General features: G+C 39.2%; 4 protein-coding genes and 1 pseudogene across 6 annotated transcripts in view; 1 reads left to right on the top strand and 4 right to left on the bottom strand.

The window, feature by feature from the left end:
• Positions 1-3549: 3549 nt before the first annotated feature.
• xcr1b.2 (chemokine (C motif) receptor 1b, duplicate 2) lies at positions 3550-8298 on the bottom strand. Of its 3 annotated transcripts, none has more exons than XM_036556791.1 (3): positions 8217-8298; positions 6926-8032; positions 5349-5457 (listed from the first exon to the last, which is right to left on the bottom strand). In XM_036556791.1, the coding sequence occupies exon 2, from the start codon at positions 8029-8031 to the stop codon at positions 6967-6969; it is 1065 nt and encodes a 354-aa protein (XP_036412684.1). In that variant the 5' UTR covers position 8032; positions 8217-8298; the 3' UTR covers positions 5349-5457; positions 6926-6966. The 3 variants fall into 3 exon arrangements, with proteins under 3 accessions (XP_036412682.1, XP_036412684.1, XP_036412683.1); XM_036556790.1 differs by lacking the exon at positions 5349-5457 and adding an exon at positions 5477-5589; XM_036556789.1 differs by lacking the exons at positions 6926-8032; positions 8217-8298 and adding an exon at positions 6619-6917 and having other exon boundaries at positions 3550-5589.
• A 2894-nt stretch (positions 8299-11192) lies between these two features.
• On the bottom strand, positions 11193-13562 carry LOC118797099 (chemokine XC receptor 1-like). Its single transcript, XM_036556328.1, has 2 exons — positions 13482-13562; positions 11193-13197 (listed from the first exon to the last, which is right to left on the bottom strand). Exon 2 carries the CDS (start codon positions 13188-13190, stop codon positions 12132-12134), a length of 1059 nt encoding a protein of 352 aa, XP_036412221.1. The 5' UTR covers positions 13191-13197; positions 13482-13562; the 3' UTR covers positions 11193-12131.
• A 3176-nt stretch (positions 13563-16738) lies between these two features.
• Positions 16739-17542, bottom strand: LOC118797243 (chemokine XC receptor 1-like). The gene has a single exon (XM_036556521.1). The coding sequence runs from the start codon at positions 17540-17542 to the stop codon at positions 16739-16741; it is 804 nt and encodes a 267-aa protein (XP_036412414.1).
• Positions 17543-19806: 2264 nt separating this feature from the next.
• Positions 19807-20899, bottom strand: LOC118797533 (annotated as a pseudogene).
• Positions 20900-22424: 1525 nt separating this feature from the next.
• The window catches only part of fyco1b (FYVE and coiled-coil domain autophagy adaptor 1b), a 29315-nt gene continuing 28179 nt past the window's right edge, over positions 22425-23560 (top strand). The window contains 1 exon segment of the mRNA XM_036556320.1: positions 22425-22506. The gene's annotated coding sequence lies outside the window, so the exon portion shown is untranslated.

The following is a 23560-nucleotide window of genomic DNA, read 5'->3' as shown; positions in this document are numbered from 1 at the left end:
GACATATATTTTTCAATATATATTTCAGCTGCATATTAATCTATAGAATTATATACACCGATCAGGCATAACATTTTGACCTGTCAGTGTTACTGCAGTGCTGAGAATGATCCACCACCCAAATAGTACCTGCTCTGTGAGGGTCCATGGGGGTCCTGACCACTGAAGAACAGGGGAAAATGGGGCTAACAAAGTATGCAGAGAAACAGATGGACTACAGGCTGTAATTGTAGAACTACAAAGTGCACCTGTATAGTAAGTGGAGCTGATAAAATGACCCTTTATGATTTGTGTGCATATATGGCCATATATCAGATTTCCATACACTGGCAGAAGGTTCTGTGCAGGTACATTTTTCGTTCATATCCCCCTGTCTCGGATATTGTTAGTCTCTTTATTGGCATTTCCAAAACCTTACGCCCAAACTTAAACTGCTAGAATTCTTTCTTATTCTAAATAAGAAATAAGAAATCTCTTTTTCTAAATCTCATATCACTCCAATTCTTTATTACAGTTGTTACACTGGCTACTATTTTTGGAGTATTATTTCCATTAGTTTCATTATTAATGCATGTTTTTACAGCTTGGCTCTATAATAGGCTACATTACGGTCACAGCAAGGTAACATTACAAACTGTTTTACCATTTCTTGGACTACCTTGAAAAAATGATGCCCTGGTTTGACTTGATTTGAATGTGTACATCATTTCCACATGAACAAACTATATTACAACAACACAATTTTAACTTTCAGTGTGCTTAATTTTGACAATACGTGTGTTAAAGCAACATAAATCTTTGTATCATATAACCGTATTCATGTGGAAATGATATACGCATTTGAATCAAGTCAGTTCAAAGCATCTCTGTTTTCAGTGCAAAGTTTTTAGGTATCAAATTCAAAGTTATTGTAATTACCAATAACTGGTAACAGCATACTTAATGATGGAAAAAAAAAGTAAATAAAGAAAGACGTAGCCCCTGAAACGGAGAGGGGAGTGGGTACTCAGGGCAGAGAAGGCTGATGAGACGCAGTCAAGTAGAAAACAACAGCTGCTTAGCTCCTGGCTACAAACCTAGGTAACACATTTGCAAGGGAGGTACGGAGACAGTGAAGGAGGATGTCTTTCAAGACAGGAGGAAACAGATGCAGTACGCTGCTTTATCCACTCTCCACCCTCCTACGCTCTTACCTGACTATTTATAAAATATGCTCGTGCTCTAGATGCTTTGTGACACAACTGACCTCGTCACCACATTAGTGCAGTAACTGTTAAATGAAGAAGTGACCCTTTAAAGGAGTGAAATTGACTTTTTTTTTTAGGGTACTTCCCTAAAATGTCTCTCATTATGCAGAGTTAAATGTTGACCAAAAGTGGTGACTCTTTTTCAGAAATAACATTTTTGGAGGCCTTTTAAACAAGAAGTAATCGAACATAAAGAAAAGGCACCCTAGATAGCAAAAGGATAGTGGGCCAGTGCTCGTCCATGGACGGCAAAGCTGGCGGCTCGCTGGCTTCTCAGCGTTTTACGAGCAGCTCACTGGTGGTTAAGCAGACAAAACACCACATTTAACCACTCGTTTTGCACTCACAGTCCAATTTACTTGTTTTTCCTGCATTTCTTTCTTTCCTCAACCTTTGTATACATACATACATACGTACATCATCTAAACTGCTTATCCTTCTGGGTTGCGATGGGGTGCTGGAGCCTATCCCAGCTGTCAGTGGGCGGAAGGCAGGATACACCCTGGACAGGTCGCCAGTCCATCACAGGGCAGAACCTTTGTATATTAGTTTAGTAAATAATTTTAACAGCAATATCATAAATAAGGCCAGCTATACAGCTTTTACCAATCTAGCACAGTGTTAGCAACAACATTTTCAACAAAAACATTTTATAAAGGCCTAGCCATCATTTTTTCTCTCAGTAGTTTGTAATATTTGTCTAAGTTTATTTTCCACAGTGAAAGACTATGTGCATTGATAATCTGTTTGACTAAACAGACTGCAGGGCAATAATCTAGGTGGACTAACAGTGGCATTATCAAGCTAGTGGACCGATATATATGCTAGCTATCTGGGACGCAGACATAGAAAACACTTCATTTATGAGGAAAAAGTTTTAATATTACCGCAAAACATATTTTGCTTATTTGACTTTGAGTTAGATGAGGGCTGTAAATGTACAACATTTGCTTTTCTAGTGATTAATACATCTCATTTTCATTATTCATATCTTGAATGCTAACATAAATGCGAATATAAAAGCAGAGGAGCAGGTTATTTGTCCAAATCATCAGGTGGTGAAATTATTTTCAGAATGTACTTGTCAGAAATCAGAAAGTTGTCACTGCCTTTGCACACAGATTAGCATTTGCTAAGAATGAGTTAGCCTAGCAATAAGAAACCTTTTGCTAGCAAACGTACAGGTCTAAACTCACTCAAACTGCAAATAACTGTTTCAGTAAGGTTCGGATAAGGAAAAGCTACTGAATCTCTATTAATTAACAAGTTGAAGACATTAAAGGAGATATTGTACCTCATAAAGCTGTGCTATATAATCTCAGTCTGCTAATTGCTACATTATTGAATCAGGAGTGTAATAGCAGGCAAAAACCTGCACAGAGCCTCAGGACTGCAACTGAATAGGACTGACATACTGTCAGCAACTGGCACAGTCACACATGTGGTTGTACAGATAGCATTATAACATTATGTCTTAGCACTTCATTATTCAAATGTAATTCTCTTGCTATTGAGGTCTACAAAAAACAGAGAAAAAAAATACAAAGCCACAAGCTGCACTACAGTGGATTTTATTTAAAGCATATTAAGAATAAATAAAAACATGAATATCTTTTTATTAACTTCATCATCTGAACTCATTAAGTGCCGCGTGTGTACACTCTTAGCAAAATGGTTCTATACAGTACTGAAAAAAAGGTATTTTGACTTGTAACAATACTAGAACACTTTTTGGTGCTACATAGAACCTTTTTGTTAAAAGAACCATATACAACTGAGTTTTCATTAGAGAAGAGCCATTTGACCATGCAAAAACCATCTATGCATTCAAATGGTTCTCTGAGTTTAAAGAACCCCTAAAGAACCTTTTTTTAAAGAGTGTAAGCTTTCACATCAATGACATCGGCACAAAAAACAAACCTGCTTACATGTAAGAGGGAAAAGGTAAATGGCCTGAGCGCTTATAAAAGGAGAGATAACAGGTTCAGTGCTCTGTGACATCCTTATGGCAAAACTTAATGGAAAAATCTACAGTGTACAGTCAGCAAATCAAACTGCATTGTTTAGTTTCTTCTCAGTATATGCAGTCTTACTGTATTTTTAATAAGCTGAGTTACTTGGAGTAAGCTGTAGAAGTTACATTTCCCATTTTTTAAACCCTCTATGATTTGTTCTTATATCAGACATATCATTTTAAGTCATTTAAGCACATTTTTGTATTATTTCCAAACATGCCAGCCATTGAAACCTCCTGCTCACATGCTTCTCTTGTGCTTTTGTGCCCTGACTGAAATGCTGTCAAGGGCATGAAAATAGATCTTCTTGCTTGACACAGAGCCTCCCAGTGGTTCAGAGTTCAGACCACTGCTGCCATCTACTGTATAGTAGAATAAACTTATCTTTTTTCAGATTGTTCAGCACTGGTGGAGAAAAAGCTTGTCTTGAAGTTTCTCCCATTCTCCTATTGCACCATTCCCATCATTAGATCTGCTTTTCACTCTCAGATTCGCTTCTGTTCTTTCAACATGAATAATTTCAGCATTTCCCTAATTGTAGTAGCTTACTACCTTTCTTTAAAGTAGGACAGCACGAAGTTGCCCTGCCTAAAATAGGAAAGCTCACTTTACCCCATAAATTCTAAAGGTCAGAGTACATGGACTGGACAAACACAAATGTCGGTTCTTTTTTCTGAACATTCCAAAGACAACTACAAACATTACAATGTTCTTACTTGTCTGTGTATCTGGGCTTTAAGGGTCTATATATAGCCTGCATTTTGGTTCTTTGCTCTCATAACTGTATACATTTCATAGTAGCTCATAGAAGTTGCAAAATAATTCATAGTAGTTACTAAATAATATGTCTTAACTCATTAATGTCTATATCTGAAATTTAAAATTCCCTAAATCATTGTCTAAAAAGCGAGTTTTTGAATTACTTAATGTATCATGTTTAACCTAATCTGATCAGATTACTGATTTTGTAACAAAACAATAGAAAATCCAAGTTCAGCTGGAAAGAAAAGGCAGAATTTACACAAAATTAAAAATACTGGCTACCATTAGGTGTTTATCTAAGGTATAACTACACAAGTTTCATCGATGTAGACCAATCAGAACACGTTCTGCGGTAGCTTTCCTCTACTGCATTCAGCTGTTGGACATGAATGGTAAAAGTTAACTGAACAATGAAAAGGGGTTAATTAATCAGGTCAATTTTAATGTCCAGAACATCATACATGCGTCTGTCTGGCCACAGAGGTTTGGTAAGGAGTGGTCGGTGAGCTGAGCGTGTGACTTCTTTCTCTTTCTGACATCCGGCTGAAGCCTCTGCTTGATGGCAGATACCTCCTAAACATCCCTCCTCCAAAGATCTGGATGAGTGGGTTAAGGCAGCAGTGGCAGTAGGCCATGATGTGTGTGATGTAATAAGCATAGACCAGTCCTTTTTCCCATGCGAATGAATGCATTGACTCTATCCCCAGTAGCTTTAGCGAATGCAGGAAGATGGTGACATTATAGGGTGTCCAGCAGATGAAAAATCCTACAATGGTGCACAAAATCAGCCACACCGTGTGCTGTCTGTTCCTGATCTGACAACGCTTGATGGTGGCCAATATCTGGACATAGCAGAATGTGATGACCAGGAATGGCAGCAGGAAGAAGACCGAAATCTGGATGTAGTGGGTAGTCAGCTCCACCACCTCTGACTGATGGCCCAGGATGCATGACATGCCATCCGATTTGTTTACGATCACTGAGAAAAAGGCTTCTGGGAGGCTGCAGCTGGCTGAGAGAACCCAGACCACAGCGCATGTTAAATGGGTGTAGAGCCTTCCACGGCGGGCGTCCAGTGACGAAGAGCGCAACGCGTGCACCACCACCATGTAGCGATGCACTGTCATGCAGGTGAGGAACATCATGTAGCTGTAGAAACCCAAGAAGATGGCTCCACTGAACAGCTTGCAGGCCAGCTCTCCAAGGAGCCAGCCCCAGATGTGGAAGACCGCCCAAGGCACCAGTGTGAAGGTGAAGACCAGGTCCGAGATGGTGAGGTTCAGGAGCAGCAGGTTAGCGGAATTAGCCAGGCCCTTGTGCTTTACCAGCACCCAGAGCAAGAAGATGTTTGATGTGAGACTGATGAGAATGATCAAGCTGTAGAACGTGGCAGTGAGCGAGCCAGCAACCTGCATCCCCTGCTCTTCCACTGGCTTAATGAGAAATAAATCCGAGTAATTGTAGTTATTGTACGAGTCATAGTAATCAGTGAATTCTTCTGACCAACTGTGGTGAACATCCATGCTTCTGTTATCACCCATAACCTCAGTATTGAGACTTTTTACCTATGCACAGAAAGGAAAGTGCTTTACATTTGTTCATAACCAGCTTACACACCTTACCAAAGTCAACATTTATTCATCAGTAGACGTTTTTTAGTGTTGTTTGGGTCATTCTACAGAAACGTCCACTTTTTTTATTTATCCATAGGAGTCACTGGTGTTACTGATCGTCATTGGTGTTGCACATAAGAAAGGTAACACCAGAGACAGTAACACCAGTGACATTTTTTACGAAAAATGCATTTTATAAAATGGCTGCTACAGAGCATCAAATCACATGTTCCATCAATTATGGAATATCCACTAAAATATTTAATTTAACCCATTTGTATTCTATTTTTCACAATTACCTAAGAATAAAGTAGGTCACACCAGTGGCTTCAACTAAAAGCTTCATATGAAATCATGAGCTAAATGAGAAAATTTCTGATAACTGAAAAGACACAGTGGACTTACCACGTGCTTTTCTTCTTAGATCTTCAGAAAACGGTAAAGGAAGTCAAGTGTTGTCATTAGTGTGATTTTTATTTCAAAATCAGAGATTTTTTGTTTTGCAGTAACACCAGTGACACGGCTCCTGGGGAGCTTTCATTATAAGTTTTATAATATTTATTTGGCATTTGTTATTTAATTCATATATTTCATAGTCATGTATAGATTATTGCAGTTGAAACTGCAGAAAAACATGTTTTTTTTTTTACCTCAAAATATGGGACTCACCCTTTACACATGACTGTGAGGATGAGCACTTGTGTGGTGCTCTGAATTCTATGTAACTGATTTAAAAACCAATATTGCTAAACTGGTATGTCAAGAAGGTGTAATTGTTAAAATAAATTATTGTTTTATTTTAAATAAAAAATTAAATTAATTGATAAATAAATAAAAATATAAATAAATTGTAACCGTAACGTTTTTCAAACGTAATATATCGGCAGACGCTAGGGACACAAAAATGGACTCTTCTGGAGAATGACTCGTTTATTGGATAACAGAGAAGCGGATAAAAGACCACAAGCTTCTAGATCTTACCTTGAATGGACTCCCCCTAAATAATTTCCTAGACTTGACTTAGCTTGTCTACAAAACTTGTGGTCAACCATGCAGGAGAGAAGTGTAATTATACGGTCTTCTCAAGTCCAACCCCCAACCCAACCCAATACGATGTTTCAAAGCTCCAAAAAAATAAAACATGGCTGCAGCCTACTATTCCACACACTTAGTTTGTTGTAGTTTGTAGGAAAAAGCTAATGAGTAGCAAACCATGCCAATCAATTCCCTTCCATATGAAATTAGTTTCAAACATCGCAAAATATCAAATTAAAATGAAGAAATGTACCAGTTTTGAGTCCCAGAAGTCGAGTTCATCATCCTTCTCTCCTAAAGCCCCATTATGTTTAGCTCTTTTGCTCTGCAGATGTCGGCACGCTCAGTTACTGAGTGTTGGATAATGTTGGAATGGCTGGGGTCAGTCTGTCTCTCCTGGTGCTGAGTCTGCCTCAATTCGGGGGAGCAGAAGAGAAGACTGGACAGAACTTTCCTGGACCTCTCCCTCATCATGTACAACAGTGGATTCACGCAGCAGTGGGCATAGGCCAAGATGCGGCAGGCAACATAAGCCTGGTTTAGTTCAGTCTTCTTCTGACATTCCTTAGGTCTGTACACAGCATTCAGTATCATGAGAATGTGGTAAGGTCCCCAGCATATCACAAAAGCCACCACGATGCACAAGACGACCAGCACCGTCCGGTATTTCCGCCTGGCTGAGGTCGACATGAGCGTGTGGAGGATTTTGCTGTAGCAAAAGACGATGATTAGCAGTGGGAGAAAGAAGAGCAAGATGAGTTGCGTGTAGTACTCTGCGTGGTCCACTTGGGAAGGGCTGGCATTACAGGTATAGGTGGACTCTATAACTTGAACATTGGAGGACAAGGCATCTATTAGACATGCTGCTATGCTGATGATCCATGCACCTGCACACGCTGCTCTTGCACAGTTGAGCCTGCGTCTACGGGTCAGCCACTGGCTGCGGACCACTATGGCAAAGAAGCGGTCAACTGTCATGGCTGTCAGTAGAATGAGGCTTCCATAAATGCCCACAAAATAGGCCCCGGTTAGGATCTTACATGCAGCATCTCCAAAGATCCATTGGTGAAGGTGTTCGACAACCCAGAAAGGAAGTGTGAGTGTAAACAACAGGTCAAAGACAGCCAAGCAGAGTATGAAAAACATGGTGACTCTCTTGAGGTCCTCAAAGCGAGCCAGGCTATAGATGAGCAGGCTGTTCCCAAGGAGGCTGAAGAAACAGATCGTGATGTAACTCGCTGCCGTGATTTCGAAGTAACTCCCCAATTCGCAGAGCTTGATTAATCCATCTCCGCCACTATAGTCGCCATAGTAGTCATATGTGTCATTGTGACTGTCACTGCCGTTATTGATGTCCATGCTAATGGGTGATTTAGAGGGGCAACATGATGATAAGAATTAGGCAATTGTCTGTGATCTAGAATGTCCCTTTTGTATTGACCTTAACATTTAAGCTCCATTATAAGATCAGAACCTGCTCTCAAATCATTACCAGCAATTTTATTTTATAACAACAGACACCTCATATCACATTAGATGCCTACCTTAATGCGTGGACTGGCCTGGATGTGAACGAGTTGCGAGTTGTCTCGAGGGAAGAATGAAGCTTTCTCGTGGAAAGTTCTCTTCCTCTTTTTTTTCTGCTCTGCTCATCTGTTTCAGAATGACTTCAGTTTTTTTCTTTACCAAGAAAAATAGGAGGTGCACTTCACGCTATAGGCAGTACACTATAGGCAATAAGTGCATGATGGACGAGATTAAGATCAAGATTAGGTGATATCATTTACAGTTTTTTACAATTTGCTTGCACACTAAATTTAGAATTAACACACAGTTAGTGAAACCTGATACTTTATGAGCAAAACCTCAGCCCAGATCTGCACAACTGTAAGCACATTATCAGAGTCACACTTTTAGCAAAACACTACACACAGTGATTTGCAGACCACTTCTCTACATTAGACACAGAAATCTAACATGATGTCACTTCTTTGCCATTTCAAGGCACTGCCTTTCAAAATGCCACACCTGTGAATCAATTGATCAAACATGGCCGTCAGGTGTACAGACACTTATGTGCTTAATTGTAAACTCACCAATCAGGCATAAGCACTATGAAAAGACAACAAGTAAGTTTTTTTTAATTCATGCTTTCTTTTTGTCTCCTTAAATGTTTTTGCTGTGTTTATGTAATGTATTCTATTTAGAAAATGTTCAGTTCTGAATTTCAGTGGAAAATGCAACCTTTGGAAATGCATGGATGTAATGACTGATGTTGCAATGTGGAGAGGAATAAAATTTTTTATCCGTGTGCAGGGTTGGGATGTAATGGAATACAAGTATTGGGAATATGTATTTAGAATACAGAAATAAAGTGTCTGCATTCAGTCCAAGTTACATTTAGTAAAGTCAGTATTTAGAATACAGTTGCTTTTTACATTTTTAGGAAAATAGGAGAATATTTTACCACTAAATAAAAAAAAAACATAAAATCTTCAAAAGAAATGCCATTGATGCTTGTTTTTAAATCAGCACACTGCATATAGCAAACATGCTCGTTAGATGAATCCTTAAGAGGTCCTCAATAAACAGTTTCTTTATTAAAAGTTATTCTGGCTAAAGCCTGAGTAGACTGACAAATCAGTGTGAAGAGTCAATTATTTATCTCAATGTTACTGAGCTCTGCTAAAGCCTGAATAGACTGATAAATCAATGTGATGCTCAGTTATTAATCTCAGTGTTACTGAGCTCTGCTAAAGCCTGAGTAGACTGACAAATCAATGTGATGATCTGTTACTAATCTGTGTTTCTGAGCTCTGCTAAAGCCTGAGTAGACTGATAAACCAATGTGATGATTAGTTATTGATTTCATTGTTACTGAGCTCTGCTAAAGCCCGAGTAGACTGATAAACCAATGTGATGATTAGTTATTGATTTCAGTGTTACTGAGCTTTGCTAAAGCCTGAGTAGACTGATAAACCAATGTGATGATCAGTTATTAATGTCAGTGTTACTGAGCTCTGCTAAAGCCTGAGTAGACTGATAAACCAATGTGATGATCAGTTATTAATGTCAGTGTTACTGAGCTCTGCTAAAGCCCGAGTAGACTGATAAACCAATGTGATGATTAGTTATTGATTTTAGTGTTACTGATCTTATTTAAGGGATTATTATCAAACTAATAATCTCCTCAGTAATGGACATGTTTGCAAGTGATAAGCTTTGCATCAGTGTTGTACTGGACTCTTGCTGGGGGGATTGTGGGAGCAGTAGATTGAAGCAGGTGGCAAAAAAAAGAAAAAAAAAGAATTTCTGATCTTCATTTAAATAATAAGTTAGAAAAAATGACCATGTATTCTAAATGTATTCAGAATATGTTTTTATATATCACAATGAATACATTTAGGACAGTGTATTAAGTACTCAGCCATTACTACTTTTTTTTTGCCCAACACTGTCTTTGTGTAGTTCTGTCTTGTGTGTTTGGTTATTCATATATTTCACTCTAAGAATATCAAACCCAGACTATATAATTAGAAAAGCAGAAATGTTAAAGGTGTTTTAGATTGAGCACAGCAGTGTGTAACTGGTTTAAACAGAATCAGATCGTATGAACTCCATGTACACCATACGGTGACAAAATTGGGTTTTTATAAATTGTTGTACAGTTTTGAATGAAGTGTTTCATGTTGCAAAAGATCTGAGGTGTTCTGCTGCTTGTGTGTGTGGCTGTGTAAATTGTGTGTAGTGTTTGGACAAAATGAGCCCTTTTTTCAAAATTGTACTTAAGCAAACGTAAAAAACTGTATTACATATGCATACAATTCTTTGAAGTGTGTAATAAGAGGATAAAGTGTTGGACAGTTTTCAGAGATTTGAATACATATTTTGAGAGATACGTGAGTATAAATAAAAGAAAATATATCATTTTTTCCTTTGTTTTCTACTGAATATGAATAAGGTATATGTGGCTCTTGAAAATGTATACTCTGAGAAAGTGAAGAACATCTCAAACTCAACACCAGACGCAGCTTCATTCCTTCATTTATTTACATCTGCTCTACATCTGACTTCACATTTGATTACATTTGTTTTGCATTCAAGTCAACCTTTGATTCTGTAAAGTGATTAATATGTGCATTGTGCAAAGCATAGTCTGCAAATTGTAAACATACAATAATTTAAGAACATTTTGAATTTATAATACAGAAGTATAGCATGGTGGTGCAGTAGGTAGCACTGTCATCTCACAGCATGAGGGGCCTGGGTTTGATTCCCTGGCCGGGGAACGAGAGTCTTTTCTCTGTGGAGTTTGCATGTTCTTCCCGTGTCTGCATTGGTTTCCTCCCACAGTCAAGAGAAATGCAGCCAGGCTAATTGGACATGCTAAATTGCCCCTGTGTGTGAATGTATATGTCTGTGTGTCTGGCCTGCGATGGACTGGTGACCAGTCCAGGATGTTTCCTGCCTTCTGCCCAGTCACTGCTGGGATAGGCTCCGGTGACTCAGAAGGATAAGTGGTGTTGAGTCTGGGTGTGTGTATGTAATACAGAAGCATATGTCAGAGACCACTCTTCATTTCAAAAAAATATAAAAGATATAGAGATAATGGAACTTCTAACAACCATTCAAGACCTGGTAGACCACCAAAACTGTCACCATCAGATAAACAGTACTGTCATCTTTGAGCGAGAATTCAACCTTTACTCTTGCTTCAGATCTGAAAAAATCTACAAGTGTGTCTGTCCATTTCAATGCTATGAGTCTGAAAGGATGTGTAGCTGTCAAGAAGTCCTTAAGACTTAAGACTAAAAGCCAAAAAAATGATCAAAGATCAAAAATGCAACCAGCATCTAAGATTGGAGGTGTGAAAAAATATTCCTGCTGATTTCTTCGGAAAACTGAAAGCAAGTCTCCTGAAAAGATTGGAAGCTGTAACATAAGCAAATAGTGGACACACTAAATACTGACAAAATAATACTGTATTTAGTTTTGTAGTTCTGTATTTTTTTGTTAAATAGTTTCCTGCTTTTACTGATGCTGAAAGATGAATAACTCATTTTTAAAGGCTGTTTTGACTAGAAATTTCAAGAAAAGAAAAAAGAAGGGTGGTGTCTGATTTTTATGCAGTACCGTATTTGATTTAAACAAAGCAGTCTTGGCAAGAATGGTGAGAACAAAAGTTCAAATTCCCACAGTGGAATTGCATACACTATTTTTTTTTTATTCTAGACATCTTCAGGGTGATTCTGAGAACTGTATAATACTATTTTAACATTTCATGTGAAGTTATGTTTATGAAGCTCATACATGCTGTACTTTATTTGATTGAGTGAAAATGTGTGGCATAATAAAATTAAGTTTATACAATGATTTTTTTTTTTGCAAGAAATTGTTTTGCTGTTTGCAAATGGGATTTATTTGACGTCATTTGAAGATAACTGGATGCTTTCTTACAGCTAGTACATGGAGATTTCTTCCCCATTTGAGTAAATGAGGTGGCTGTGGCGGTTCTGAGGTTCATTCGTGTTCCCACAGATGTTCCACAGCATCTTCTTCAAGTGGCTTCTGAACTTGATCCCCATAAAGACGTGAAAGATCGGATTGAGGCAGCAGTGAGAGAAGGCCACCAGACGGGAGGCCAAATAAACATAGTCTACAGCAGTGCTGACGTTGCATTCGTTGAATGGGGCAACTTTCCAAGAAATCAAAGAGTCCAGGAAGATGGCCACATTGTATGGTGCCCAACCGAGGAAGTAAACCACCACTATGCAGAATATGAGCCTGATAGTCTTGCGGCGGGTGTGGGCTGTGGGTCTGAGGAGACGCCCAAGAATCTGAATGTAGCAGAAAGTGATAGTGATGAAGGCGACGAGGAAAAAAATGTTTTGCTGGTAAAAGCCGAACAGCTTCCAGTTGATGTCGTTATAATCACAGTATAACTCACTCATAGAGCTATTGCCATTGACAGTAGGGTGGGACACAACCTTATTGAAGATGGCATGAGGAGTTGCAGCACAGAAGCTCAAAATCCAGACGACCGTAGAAATCAACACGCAGTGGTATATTCTCCTGTTCAAGATGACTGACAGTGGACGGACCACGGCCATGTAGCGGTGCACCGTCATTGTGATTAAAAAGATTGTGCTGCTATAAAAGCCCACAAAGAATATGAAGCTAACGGCTTTGCAGGCAGGTTCTCCGAATGTCCACTGGCCAATGAAGTGGTAGTACGCCCAAAACGGCAGGCCAACAGTGAAGACCAGGTCAGAGACAGCCAGGTTGAGGAGGAAAGCATTGGTCAAGGATCTCAGATTTTCATATTTGAGCAGGACCCACAGGACCAGTGTATTGCCCACACAGCTGAACATGACGACCACTGTGAAAAAAACTGGGGTGACAATCCCTCCAAATTTGACCACCTTAGTCTTAATGCATGCTTCATCAGTATAGTCCTCATTATAATCAGGTGTACTGTAGTAATAGTCAGGAGTCGTGAAAACATCACCTCCTGACATCTTCCTCCTAATGAAAAATAAAAATAGCAAAAAATGAATGGTACAGAATGTACACAATGAATAATCAATATTCAGGTAAAGGGAGGGCAAAAATAAAAAAGTAAATATAAAGTATTGCAAAACAAACTTAAAATACACTAAAGTTGCCATTCGTTTCAAAGTGGTTACCACAAATCAAGCTTTCCACTGTGCACACATATTGATTGCACCATGGAAAGGAAACCAGGATGCAAGAACTGATTACAACATTTTGATGTTTTGTCTTCTGGATGGATTAAATAAAGTGCATACCTTAAACAAGAGTTCCAGACTGTTCTCAAAAACAAGTTGGTTGATTTAAGGTGATTTGAAGCCTGATACGGCACCTATTCCCTTATGAAACCCTCTCAAAAAGGCACTGTTCCCATTATGTTTTAAAAAAATCAGAACATCCCACTTGTAGACCAATCAGGACATTGAAAGATCTCATGTAAATATAAAGGGTAAAAAAATAAGTTGTCTGCACAAGCTAAAAGAGACCTAAATACAAATACAATGTAAATATAATGGGCTTCCTGGACGTCACAGCATTCAAATGGAGATTCTCCATTAAAAGAAAAAGTGTAGTCCAAGACTAGGCTTAATCCCTGTCTGGGAAAACAACCTCAAATGTGTAAATTGGAAATAGACTAGATTTATCTTTCCTTCTCATTTTCTACTGAACTTGGAAGATCAGCTCTGTGGGGAGGTGAAGATTTTGGAAATCTTATCTCAAACTCAATAACTGTTTTTTATCCTTGCTTGCATGTGAAGTGTATTTAGAAAAGTAGTTTTATAGAGGAAGGTAAAAACACTCTTAACGTTGAGTATAAGCTGATGTCTGAAGTTCCAAGTATCTAGGAGTGCCCTGTGTGCTCTGTTTGTGCAGGGGATAGGAATGTGAACGAGGGGGGCCTCTGGGTCCATAGCCCCTTAATTTAAAGGTCCAGAGGAAGGGGGCCTCTTACTTTCTCCCTACTTCTTCTCTTAGGTCCAAATAGATGAGGTCATGTTAAAAAGAACCATATGTTCTGTCTCCTGTTTCAACAACAAGAACCATATATATATGCTGTTGGTCAGTCTGTTCGGGGGAGGACATTTAGAATTGGCACGGATCCTCTCTCAGGTGCTCTACAGTGCTTGATATGATGCTGTTTTACTATGTAATAAATCTTTTGCTAGCAACTCAGTGTCGGCGGAGTTTTTCTTCACAACATCTAAACACCATCGCCACGAAATAAACAACACATGTTTGTTTAGTCTCATAGTTTCTGTGCTCTCTCATTTCAGATCAGTTTGAAACTATGACTATTGGTTTTCAGTGACCCAGTGGTTTATTAGTAGAGTTACATGAGGTGATCATCTCACCTAATGGAATATTTATGCATTGTTTTTGTTTATGGAATAACAACCACCAGACCTTAATGTAGATCAGTAAAATTGAATAGACTGCTTTGCTCATGTTCACACTGCTCACATTTGAGCTTCAGCATTCAATTTTACACCAAAAGGATCCAAAATGAAATATCCTCTGTGCTGACTGATAGGCATATGATGATATTTATTGTTATCTAAATAAATAATGTCACAATATACTTCTCTGATCATCTCATGGTACTGTTCACACATTCACCAAGGCTCTAGTCTAGGGTAATGAGGAAGAAACATAAAAAATATGGACCAGCACATCAATTTAATGCTCAAGTGAATAGTTTGAATTATTAGTTAAGGCAATCAGTCCCAGAACACCTGTTACACCATTAGAATCCTTTGCACTGTGATATCAACCCATCAAGAAAACACGGAACATCATTAGTGGCGCAGAAACCCACAGAAGCTTTTAATGGTTACTACATAGTTTGGTTTTAGTGCGGCATATTGCGCTTCCTTTTTTATTGTTACTGGCTGTGTAGCCCTTATCTTGCTAAATAGCCAGCTAGCTGAGCAAAGTAACGAACTTCAGACGCTATCAGTGACACCACAAAGGTGAAATGGTGTGGCAGGTTCACAAGGTCACATTAAAAGAGTACTGAAATAGAGAGTAGAGGTTGTCGTTGAGGATGTTTGAAGATTGTACTGTTAACGTGAAAGATTACCCTGCTGGGAAATACCAGCACAGACTAGCATGGCTGATCACCAGCAAAACCAGAATATGTTGTGTTTTGGATGTTGGTATGTTGGTTGTTTGGCAGTGTGCTGGTCACTAGCAAAACCAGCATATATTGTGTTTTGGATGTTGGTATGCTGTTTACCTCTACTATTCTGGGAACAGTGAGAAGTTATAGCAGATGTTTTTAAACATTTAGAATATTGACCTCATATTAAAATCATTTTATCCATGTATCTACAACAAACCTAAGGACAAATATACTTGAGTAGATGTAAAAGTTTTGTTATTTGAAAGTAAAAGAAGTTCTTTTTTGCCACTTCTTGTGTCTGTGACGTTTTCTTTTTGCCCCACGGCCCTTACCCCTGCCCGATGATTCTTGTGTGTGTCCTTCAGATGGTATGAAGACAGTGTAAACTCATAAACCACCTTCACCCACGGGCTTCACAATGGCATCACTAAAATCACTATTCACCAGTGATGCTCATTATGAATCTTTTGAACTGTTTAAGCAAAATGAAGCAATTGCAGTCTGTTCCACGAATCAATTCCAGTTTGCTTCAAAGTTCCAAAATCCGGGTGTCGCACGTGACCTGACACAGGCTACTGTTAGCAGGAATGTTAATATTTGGTATGTACTGGCAGCTCGGACGAAAGCAAAACATGTTGAATATGTTGAAACTGAAAGCAGGTCTCCTGAGAAGAATAGAAGCTGTAACATAAGCAAAGAGTTGACAAACTAAATACTGATTTTTCATTATACTGTATTTAGTTTTGTAGTTTTATATTTTCTGTTGAATAGTTTCCTGCTTTTTTGCCTGATGCTGAAAAATATATAACAACTTGCACTTAATGGCTGTTTTGGCTAGAAATTAAAAAGATGGGTGGTCTCTGATTTGTACACAGTACTGTATTTAAGATAAGATAAGATAAGATAAGATAATCCTCTATTAGTCCCACAACGGGGAAATTCACAGTGTTACAGCAGCAAAGGGATAGCAAGGCAATCAAGAAAAGAAGTAACAAGAAGAGAATTAACAACCTTGTTAATTACTTAACAATTTGCTACAAACAAAAGAGTCTTCAAAATAATATCAAAAACAAAGGTTACAATTCCCACAAATTTTTAATGCTGTCAAAAAACAGTGGCATTGCATACATTTTTTATTCTAGACATCTTCAGGGTCATTCTGAGAATGGTATAATGCTATTTTATGTTTCATGTGAAGTTATATTTATGAAGTTCATACATGCTGTACTTTATTTGACTGAATGAAAATGTGTGGCCATGTGTGGATCACTGGACGCTTTCTTACAGCTAGTACATAGAGATTTCGTCCCCATTTGAGTAAATGAGGCTGCTGTGGCGGTTCTGAGGTTCCTCCGTGTTCCCGCAGATGTTCCACAGCATCTTCAAGTGGTTTCAGAACTTCATCGCTATAAAGATGTGAAAGAATGGATTGAGGCAGCAGTGAGAAAAGGCCACCAGACGGGAGACATAGTAAACATAGTCTATGACGGTGCTGACGTCGCAATCGTTGAATGGAGCAACTTCCCAAGGAATCAAAGAGTTCAGGAAGATGGCCACATTGTATGGTGCCCAACCGAGGAAGTAAACCACCACTATGCAGAAGATGAGTCTGATGGTCTTGTGGCGGGTGTGGGCTGTGGGTCTGAGGAGATGCCTAAGAATCTGAATGTAGCAGAAAGTGATAGTGATGAAGGCGATGAGGAAAAAAATGTTTTGCTGGTAAAAGCCAACCAGCATCCAGTTGAAGTTTTCATAATCACAGTATAACTCACTCATAGAGCTATTGCCATTGACAGTAGGGTGGGACACAACCTTATTGAAGATGGCATGAGGAGTTGCAGCACAGAAGCTCAAAATCCAGATGACTGCAGAAATCAACACACAGTGGTATGTTCTCCTGTTCAAGATGACTGACAGCGGACGGACCACGGCCATGTAGCGGTGCACCGTCATTGTGATTAAAAAGATTGTGCTGCTATAAAAGCCCACAAAGAATATGAAGTTAATGGCTTTGCAGGCAGGTTCTCCAAATGTCCACCGGCCAGTGACGTGGTAGTAGGCCCAAAACGGCAGGCCAACAGTGAAGACCAGGTCAGAGACAGCCAGGTTGAGGAGGAAAGCATTGGTCAAGGATCTCAGATTTTCATATTTGAGCAGGACCCACAGGACCAGTGCATTGCCCACACAGCTGAACATGATGATCAATGTGAAAAAAACTAGGGTGACAATCGCTCCAAATTGGACAACCTTAGTCTTAGGGCATGCATCTTCATATTCATAATAGTCTTCATAAAAAGGTGTACTTGTACTGAAGTAATAGTCAGGAGCTGTGAAAACATCACTTTCTGACATCTTCCTCCTAATGAAAAATAAAAATAGCAAAAATGAGTGGTACAGAATGTACACAATGAATAATCAATATTCAAGTAAAGGAATGGCAAAAATAAAAAAAGTAAATATAAAGTAGCGCAAAACAAACTTAAAAATACACTAAAGCTGCCATAAGTTTCAAAGTGGTTACCACAAATCAAGCTTTCCACTGTGCACACATATTTAAGCACCATGGAAAGGAAACCAGGATGCAACTAATTACAACATTTTGATGTTTTGTCTTCTGGATGGATTAAATAAAGTGCATACCTTAAACAAGAGTTCCAGAATGTTCCTTAAAACAGGCTGGTTAATTTAAGGTGATTTGAAGCCTGATACGGCACCTATTTCCTTGTTAAACCCTCTCAAGAAGGCACTTCCTACTATGGTATATAAAAACGAGACCATCCAACCTCATAGGCCAGTCAGGTGGGTGTTGAAAAGTCATGTTGTCTGCACAAGCTAAAAGATGATCATGCACGTTTCTGGACAGTCTCAATCTGGTTCGACAGATACTGTGTCAGTTTTCCATGCCATGCTGGGCAGACGTACTCTAAAATGGGGTGAATGTAACCAGTGTATATCAAAGTTAGGTCAGAGATTGCCACTCCGGTTCTTCTTAGTCTTCTCAAGAAATGAAGTCTGGTATTTTCTTTACAATAGCATGTGTGTGATGGTCCCATTGTAAATCTGACTGAATCAAAACTCCAAGTACCTTGATAATTTTGCAAGATGGTAGCTGTTTTCTGGACAGGTAAAGGGGTGTAGGGGGAGGTGGGTTCTTCTTAAAAGTCACTGTCATGATGTTGCATTTGGTTGGATTCAACATCACTTGGCTACTACGAACCCACCTGTCTAGATTATCCAGGGCCTCTGAGGAGAGGTTACATTGGGACCTCTCATTTTCTACTGAACATGGAAGATCAGGTCTGTGGGGAGGTGAAGATCTTGGAAATCGTATCTCAAACTCAATAACTGTTTTTTTAACCTTGCTTGCATGTTTGTTTAGTCTCATAGTTTCTGTGCTCTCTCATTTCAGACCAGTTTGAAACTACGACTCTTGGTTTTCAGTGACCCAGTGGTTTATTAGTAGAGTTACATGAAGAGGGGCTTTGAGGTTGTCTTCTCACCCAATGGAATATTTTTGCAGTATTTTTGTTTGTTTTGTTGAATAGCAACCATTAGACCTTAATGTAGATCAGTAAAATTGATCTACTGCACTTTTTTGGGCTTTTGGGTTTTAGTATGCAATTTTACCAAAAAAACAAAAGAGAGAGACTCTTTGTGCTGATAGGTATATGATGATATTTATCATTCTCTGAATAAATAAGACAGCTCAGATGATAGCAAAAATACGCTGAATATATTAAAACTGAAAGCAAGTCTGCCAAAATAAAACAGAAGCTGTAACCTAAGCAAAGAGTGGACACACAAAATACTGAAAAAATTATACTGTATTAGGTTTGTAGTTTTGTATTTTCTGTTAAACAGTTTCATGCTTTTTTTCCTGATGCTGAAAAATATATAACAACTTGCACCTATTGGCTGTTTTGACTAGAAATTAAAAAGAAAAGAAAAGAATGGAGGTTTCTGATTTTTACACAGGACTACATTTGCTCTAAACCCTGGATGTCCAGTCTCATCTGCAAAGGGTCGATGTGCCTGCAGGTTTTTACTCCAACAAAGCAGGAGGTCACCTGATGAAATGTTTGAAGAATAAGATTGGCTGATTAAACAAGTAGAATCTGGTGTGCTTTAGCTTGTTTGGAGTGAAAACCTGCAGCCATACTGGCCCTTTGTGGATAAGATTGGACACCCCTGCAGTCTTGGCAAGAATGGCAAGAACAAAAGTTAAAATTCACACACATTTTTAATGCTCTCACAAAACAGTGGCATTGCGTACATTTTTTTTTATTCTAGACATTTTCATGGTCATTCTGAGAGCTGTATAATGCTATTTTATATTTCGTGTGAAGTTCATAAATGCTTTACTTCATTTGATTGAATGAGAATGTGTGGCATAATAAAATTATGTTCATATAATGATTTTTTTTCTTCCAAGAAATTGGTTTGCTGTTTACAAATGCAACTTATTTAAGGTCACTGGATGCTTTCTTACAGCTAATGCGTGGAGATTTCTTCTCCCATTTGAGTAAATGAGGCTGCGTTTGGCGGTTCTGAGGTTCATTCGTGTTCCCGCAGATGTTCCATAGCATCTTCAAGTGGTTTCTGAACTTCATCCCCATAAAGACATGAAAGATCGGATTGAGGCAGCAGTGAGAGAAGGCCACCAGACGGGAGACATAGTAAACGTAGTCTATGACGGTGCTGACGTCGCAATCGTTGAATGGGGCAACTTTCCAAGAAATCAAAGAGTCCAGGAAGATGGCCACATTGTATGGTGCCCAACCGAGGAAGTAAACCACCACTATGCAGAAGATTAGCCTGATGGTCTTGTGGCGGGTGTGGGCTGTGGGTCTGAGGAGACGCCCAAGAATTTGAATATAGCAGAAAGTGATAGTGATGAAGGCGACGAGGAAAAAAAAGTTTTGCTGGTAAAAGCCAACCAGCTTCCAGTTGATGTCGTTTCATAATCACAGTGTAACTCGCTCATAGAGCTATTGCCATAGGCGGGAAGGTGGGACACAACTTTGTTGAAGATGGCATGAGGAGCTGCAGCACAGATACTCAAAATCCAGATGACTGAAATCAACACACAGTAGTATGTTCTCCTGTTCGAGACGACTGAAAGTGGACGGACCACGGCCATGTAGCGGTGCACCGTCATCGTGGTTAAAAAGATTGTGCTGCTATAAAAGCCCACAAAGAATGTGAAGCTAATGGCTTTGCAGGCAGGTTCTCCGAATGTCCACCGGCCAGTGACGTGGTAGTAGGCCCAAAACGGCAGGCCAACAGTGAAGACCAGGTCAGAGACAGCCAGGTTGAGGAGGAAAGCATTGGTCAAGGATCTCAGATTTTCATATTTGAGCAGGACCCACAGGACCAGTGCATTGCCCACACAGCTGAACATGATGACCACTGTAAAAAAAACGGGGTGACAATCCCTCCAAATTGGACCACCTCAGCCTTTTTGCATGCATCTGCATCTTCATAATAGTCATCATTATAATCAGGTGTACTGTAGTAATAGTCAGGAGCTGTGAAAACATCATTTTGTAACATCTTCTTCCTAAAGAAAAATAAAAATAGCAAAAAATGTAAGTATTACAAAACAAACTTAAAATACACTAAAGCTGCCATAAGTTTCAAAGTGGTTACCACAAATCAAGCTTTCTACTGTGCACACATATTGATTGCACCATGGAAAGGAAACCAGGATGCAAGAACTGATTACAACATTTTGATGTTTTGTCTTCTGGATGGATTAAATAAAGTGCATACCTTAAACAAGAGTTCCAGACTGTTCTTAAAACCAGGTTGGTTGATTTAAGGTGTTTTGAAGACCGATACTGCACCTATTCCCTTGTCAAACCCTCTCAAGAAGGCACTTCCTATTACGGTATGTAAAAAATCAGAACATCCCGCCTCGTAGACCAGTCAGGTGAGCATTGAAAAGTCACGTTGTCTGCACAAGGTAAAAGAGACCTAAATACAAATACAATGTAATAAATATAAAGGGTTTCCTGGACAGGGAGCAAACCCAGTCTTGGATGTCACAGCATTCAAATGGAGATTCTCCATTAAAAGAAAAAGTAGTCCAAGACTAGGCTTAATCTCTGTCTGGGAAAACAACATCAAATGTGTGAAATTTAAAATAGACTAGATTTATTTTTCCTTCTCATTTTCTACTGAATATGGACGATCAGCTCTGTGGGGAGGTGAAGATTTTGGAAGTCTTATCTCAAACTCAATAACTGTTTTTTTTCCTCTTGCTGACATGTTTGTTTGTTCTCATAGTTTCTGTGTTCTCTCATTTAAGGCCAGTTTGAAACTAGAACTGTTGGTTTTCAGTGACCCAGTGGTTTATTAGTAGAGTTAAATGAATAGTGGCTTTGTTTATTCAGTGTCTGTTTTAAGAAAGGAAACTATTTGGAAGCAGCATGTCCTAAACACAATTTCAGATATTAATTACCGGATATATGACATCAGAGTATATACCAGATGTACTGTCGATACTCTCATTTTCATTGTCTCATACTCTCTGATTGAGGTGTTTCCCATGAAAATTTGAATAGGGCAACACTGAACCCTGAAGGTACCGGACCTTTGGAATATAGGTCAGTTTCCAAAATTCCAAACTGGGAACAGAGGGCCCGGGCAACACAGGGCCTTGGAAAATCAGGGCTGTTTTCTAGAAATTTCAATGAGAAAACAAAGGGCCTGGGGAACATAGAACCCAGAGAACACAGGGATGAGCCTGTTAGATGTATTATAAAGTTCCACTGCAGGTCTAATAAGAACTTCAGGAGTTTTTTTGGACCTAACACGTTTTGACTCAAGTTGTTTTAATAGCTCCTTGTACTTCCACTTGACTCTAATATTTCACTGACGTAGCAGCAGGTTTCTTGAGGATCTGACTGCATTTAGCCATCCTTGAGCATCTCCAAAACACAGGCATGTTGCCCGAGTTCGCCTCATCAGTCACATGATCTTATTTACCTCGTTAATACTGTGCAACCAAACCTTCCCTGTTCCCGAGCCTGTGTCGCTCATTGGCGCTTCCTGATTGGCCCAGACGACTGTCGCTCAGCGGCTGGTACCGCCCCCTTAACGCCAGCACGCCTGTGGCTTAATCGATTTGGAGGATCATCTTTCCTGTGGGAAGTACAGTATGTGTATACACTTGTTTTTTCTGTCATTCTTCCGTGTAGCTTATCGATTAATTCCTCGTGTCTTAAAAGGGCCGTATCGTACGGTGGCAGTGAACGTTTTGTGATCATTTTTCCCCCCTGAAAGTGAGGAGTTAGCAGCAGGTGCACTTTCCTGTTATGATGTATCCACCGTTTCTCTGCTGCCACCGGGGGACAGTTCAACTATAGTTATTAACTATAATAATGGCTTTAAGCTTGCCGTGGCATTAACTGTAGGACGTCGTCGTTCTAGACTTGTTTGTCAAAACAGACATGGATTCAAATGCGGCTAAAGTGCTTTGAGAGTTGACAGTTTTCTTGCCTACTGTGGTTCTCACACCCGGCGACACTGGCTCTCTACGTTCTAGCTCGGTCATTGGCTAGACGGTGACGTAGGCACGGCCAATGCAAACTTTGCTTTGCGTGATGCTTTTAGCATTTTTTCCTGGTTTGTCTCAAAGTTTTAATGAGTTTATGATTAGACTGAGTGTAACACTTTCTTTTCAGACTTATTCAGTAACTTATTCAGAAAAGCTTGAAAATTGTGAGCATCTTTATAATGGACCTCATTTATTTACTACTGAGTGGTTTATGAGCAGAGTTAAATGAAGAGCATGGCTCTAAGGTGATCAGCTCATGTAACTGGATCTCTGTGCAGTATTTTAGTTGTTTTGGAAGAGCAGCCAAAGTTCATTCACTAGGCCTACAAGTCTTGATGTAGATCAGTAATACTGATACACTAGTCTGCTTTGCTGATGCTCACACTGCTCAAGTTTGAGCTTAAGCATTTGATTTTATTCCAAAAAAATCGAAAAACCAAATAAATAAATAAAGGAAGTATCCAAGAAGATGCACTGCAGTTCAAACGGAAACTCACTTATTTTTTTTGATCTGTTACTGCTCAAGTTGTTTTTCATAGCTCCTTTCACTTTTGTTTTACTCAGTATTTCGCTGAAGTAACAATATCTTTCTAGAGCTGTGTTTTTATTTCATTTATCTGTTATTGAGAGTTTGAATGAGAAGCCTGTATCCA

Source organism: Colossoma macropomum, unplaced genomic scaffold, assembly GCF_904425465.1.
Source record: "Colossoma macropomum unplaced genomic scaffold, Colossoma_macropomum, whole genome shotgun sequence".
Classification (NCBI taxonomy): Eukaryota; Metazoa; Chordata; class Actinopteri; order Characiformes; family Serrasalmidae; genus Colossoma; species Colossoma macropomum.
Note: the sequence above shows the minus strand (reverse complement) of the source record. Positions and strands in the feature narration are given on the sequence as shown.

Coding starts and splice junctions, on each gene's coding strand:
- xcr1b.2 (XM_036556789.1), bottom strand. CDS start 5,565: ATGGGTGATAACAGAAGCATGGATGTTCACCACAGTTGGTCAGAAGAA.
- LOC118797099 (XM_036556328.1), bottom strand. CDS start 13,190: ATGTCAGGAGGTGATGTTTTCACGACTCCTGACTATTACTACAGTACA.
- LOC118797243 (XM_036556521.1), bottom strand. CDS start 17,542: ATGTTCAGCTGTGTGGGCAATGCACTGGTCCTGTGGGTCCTGCTCAAA.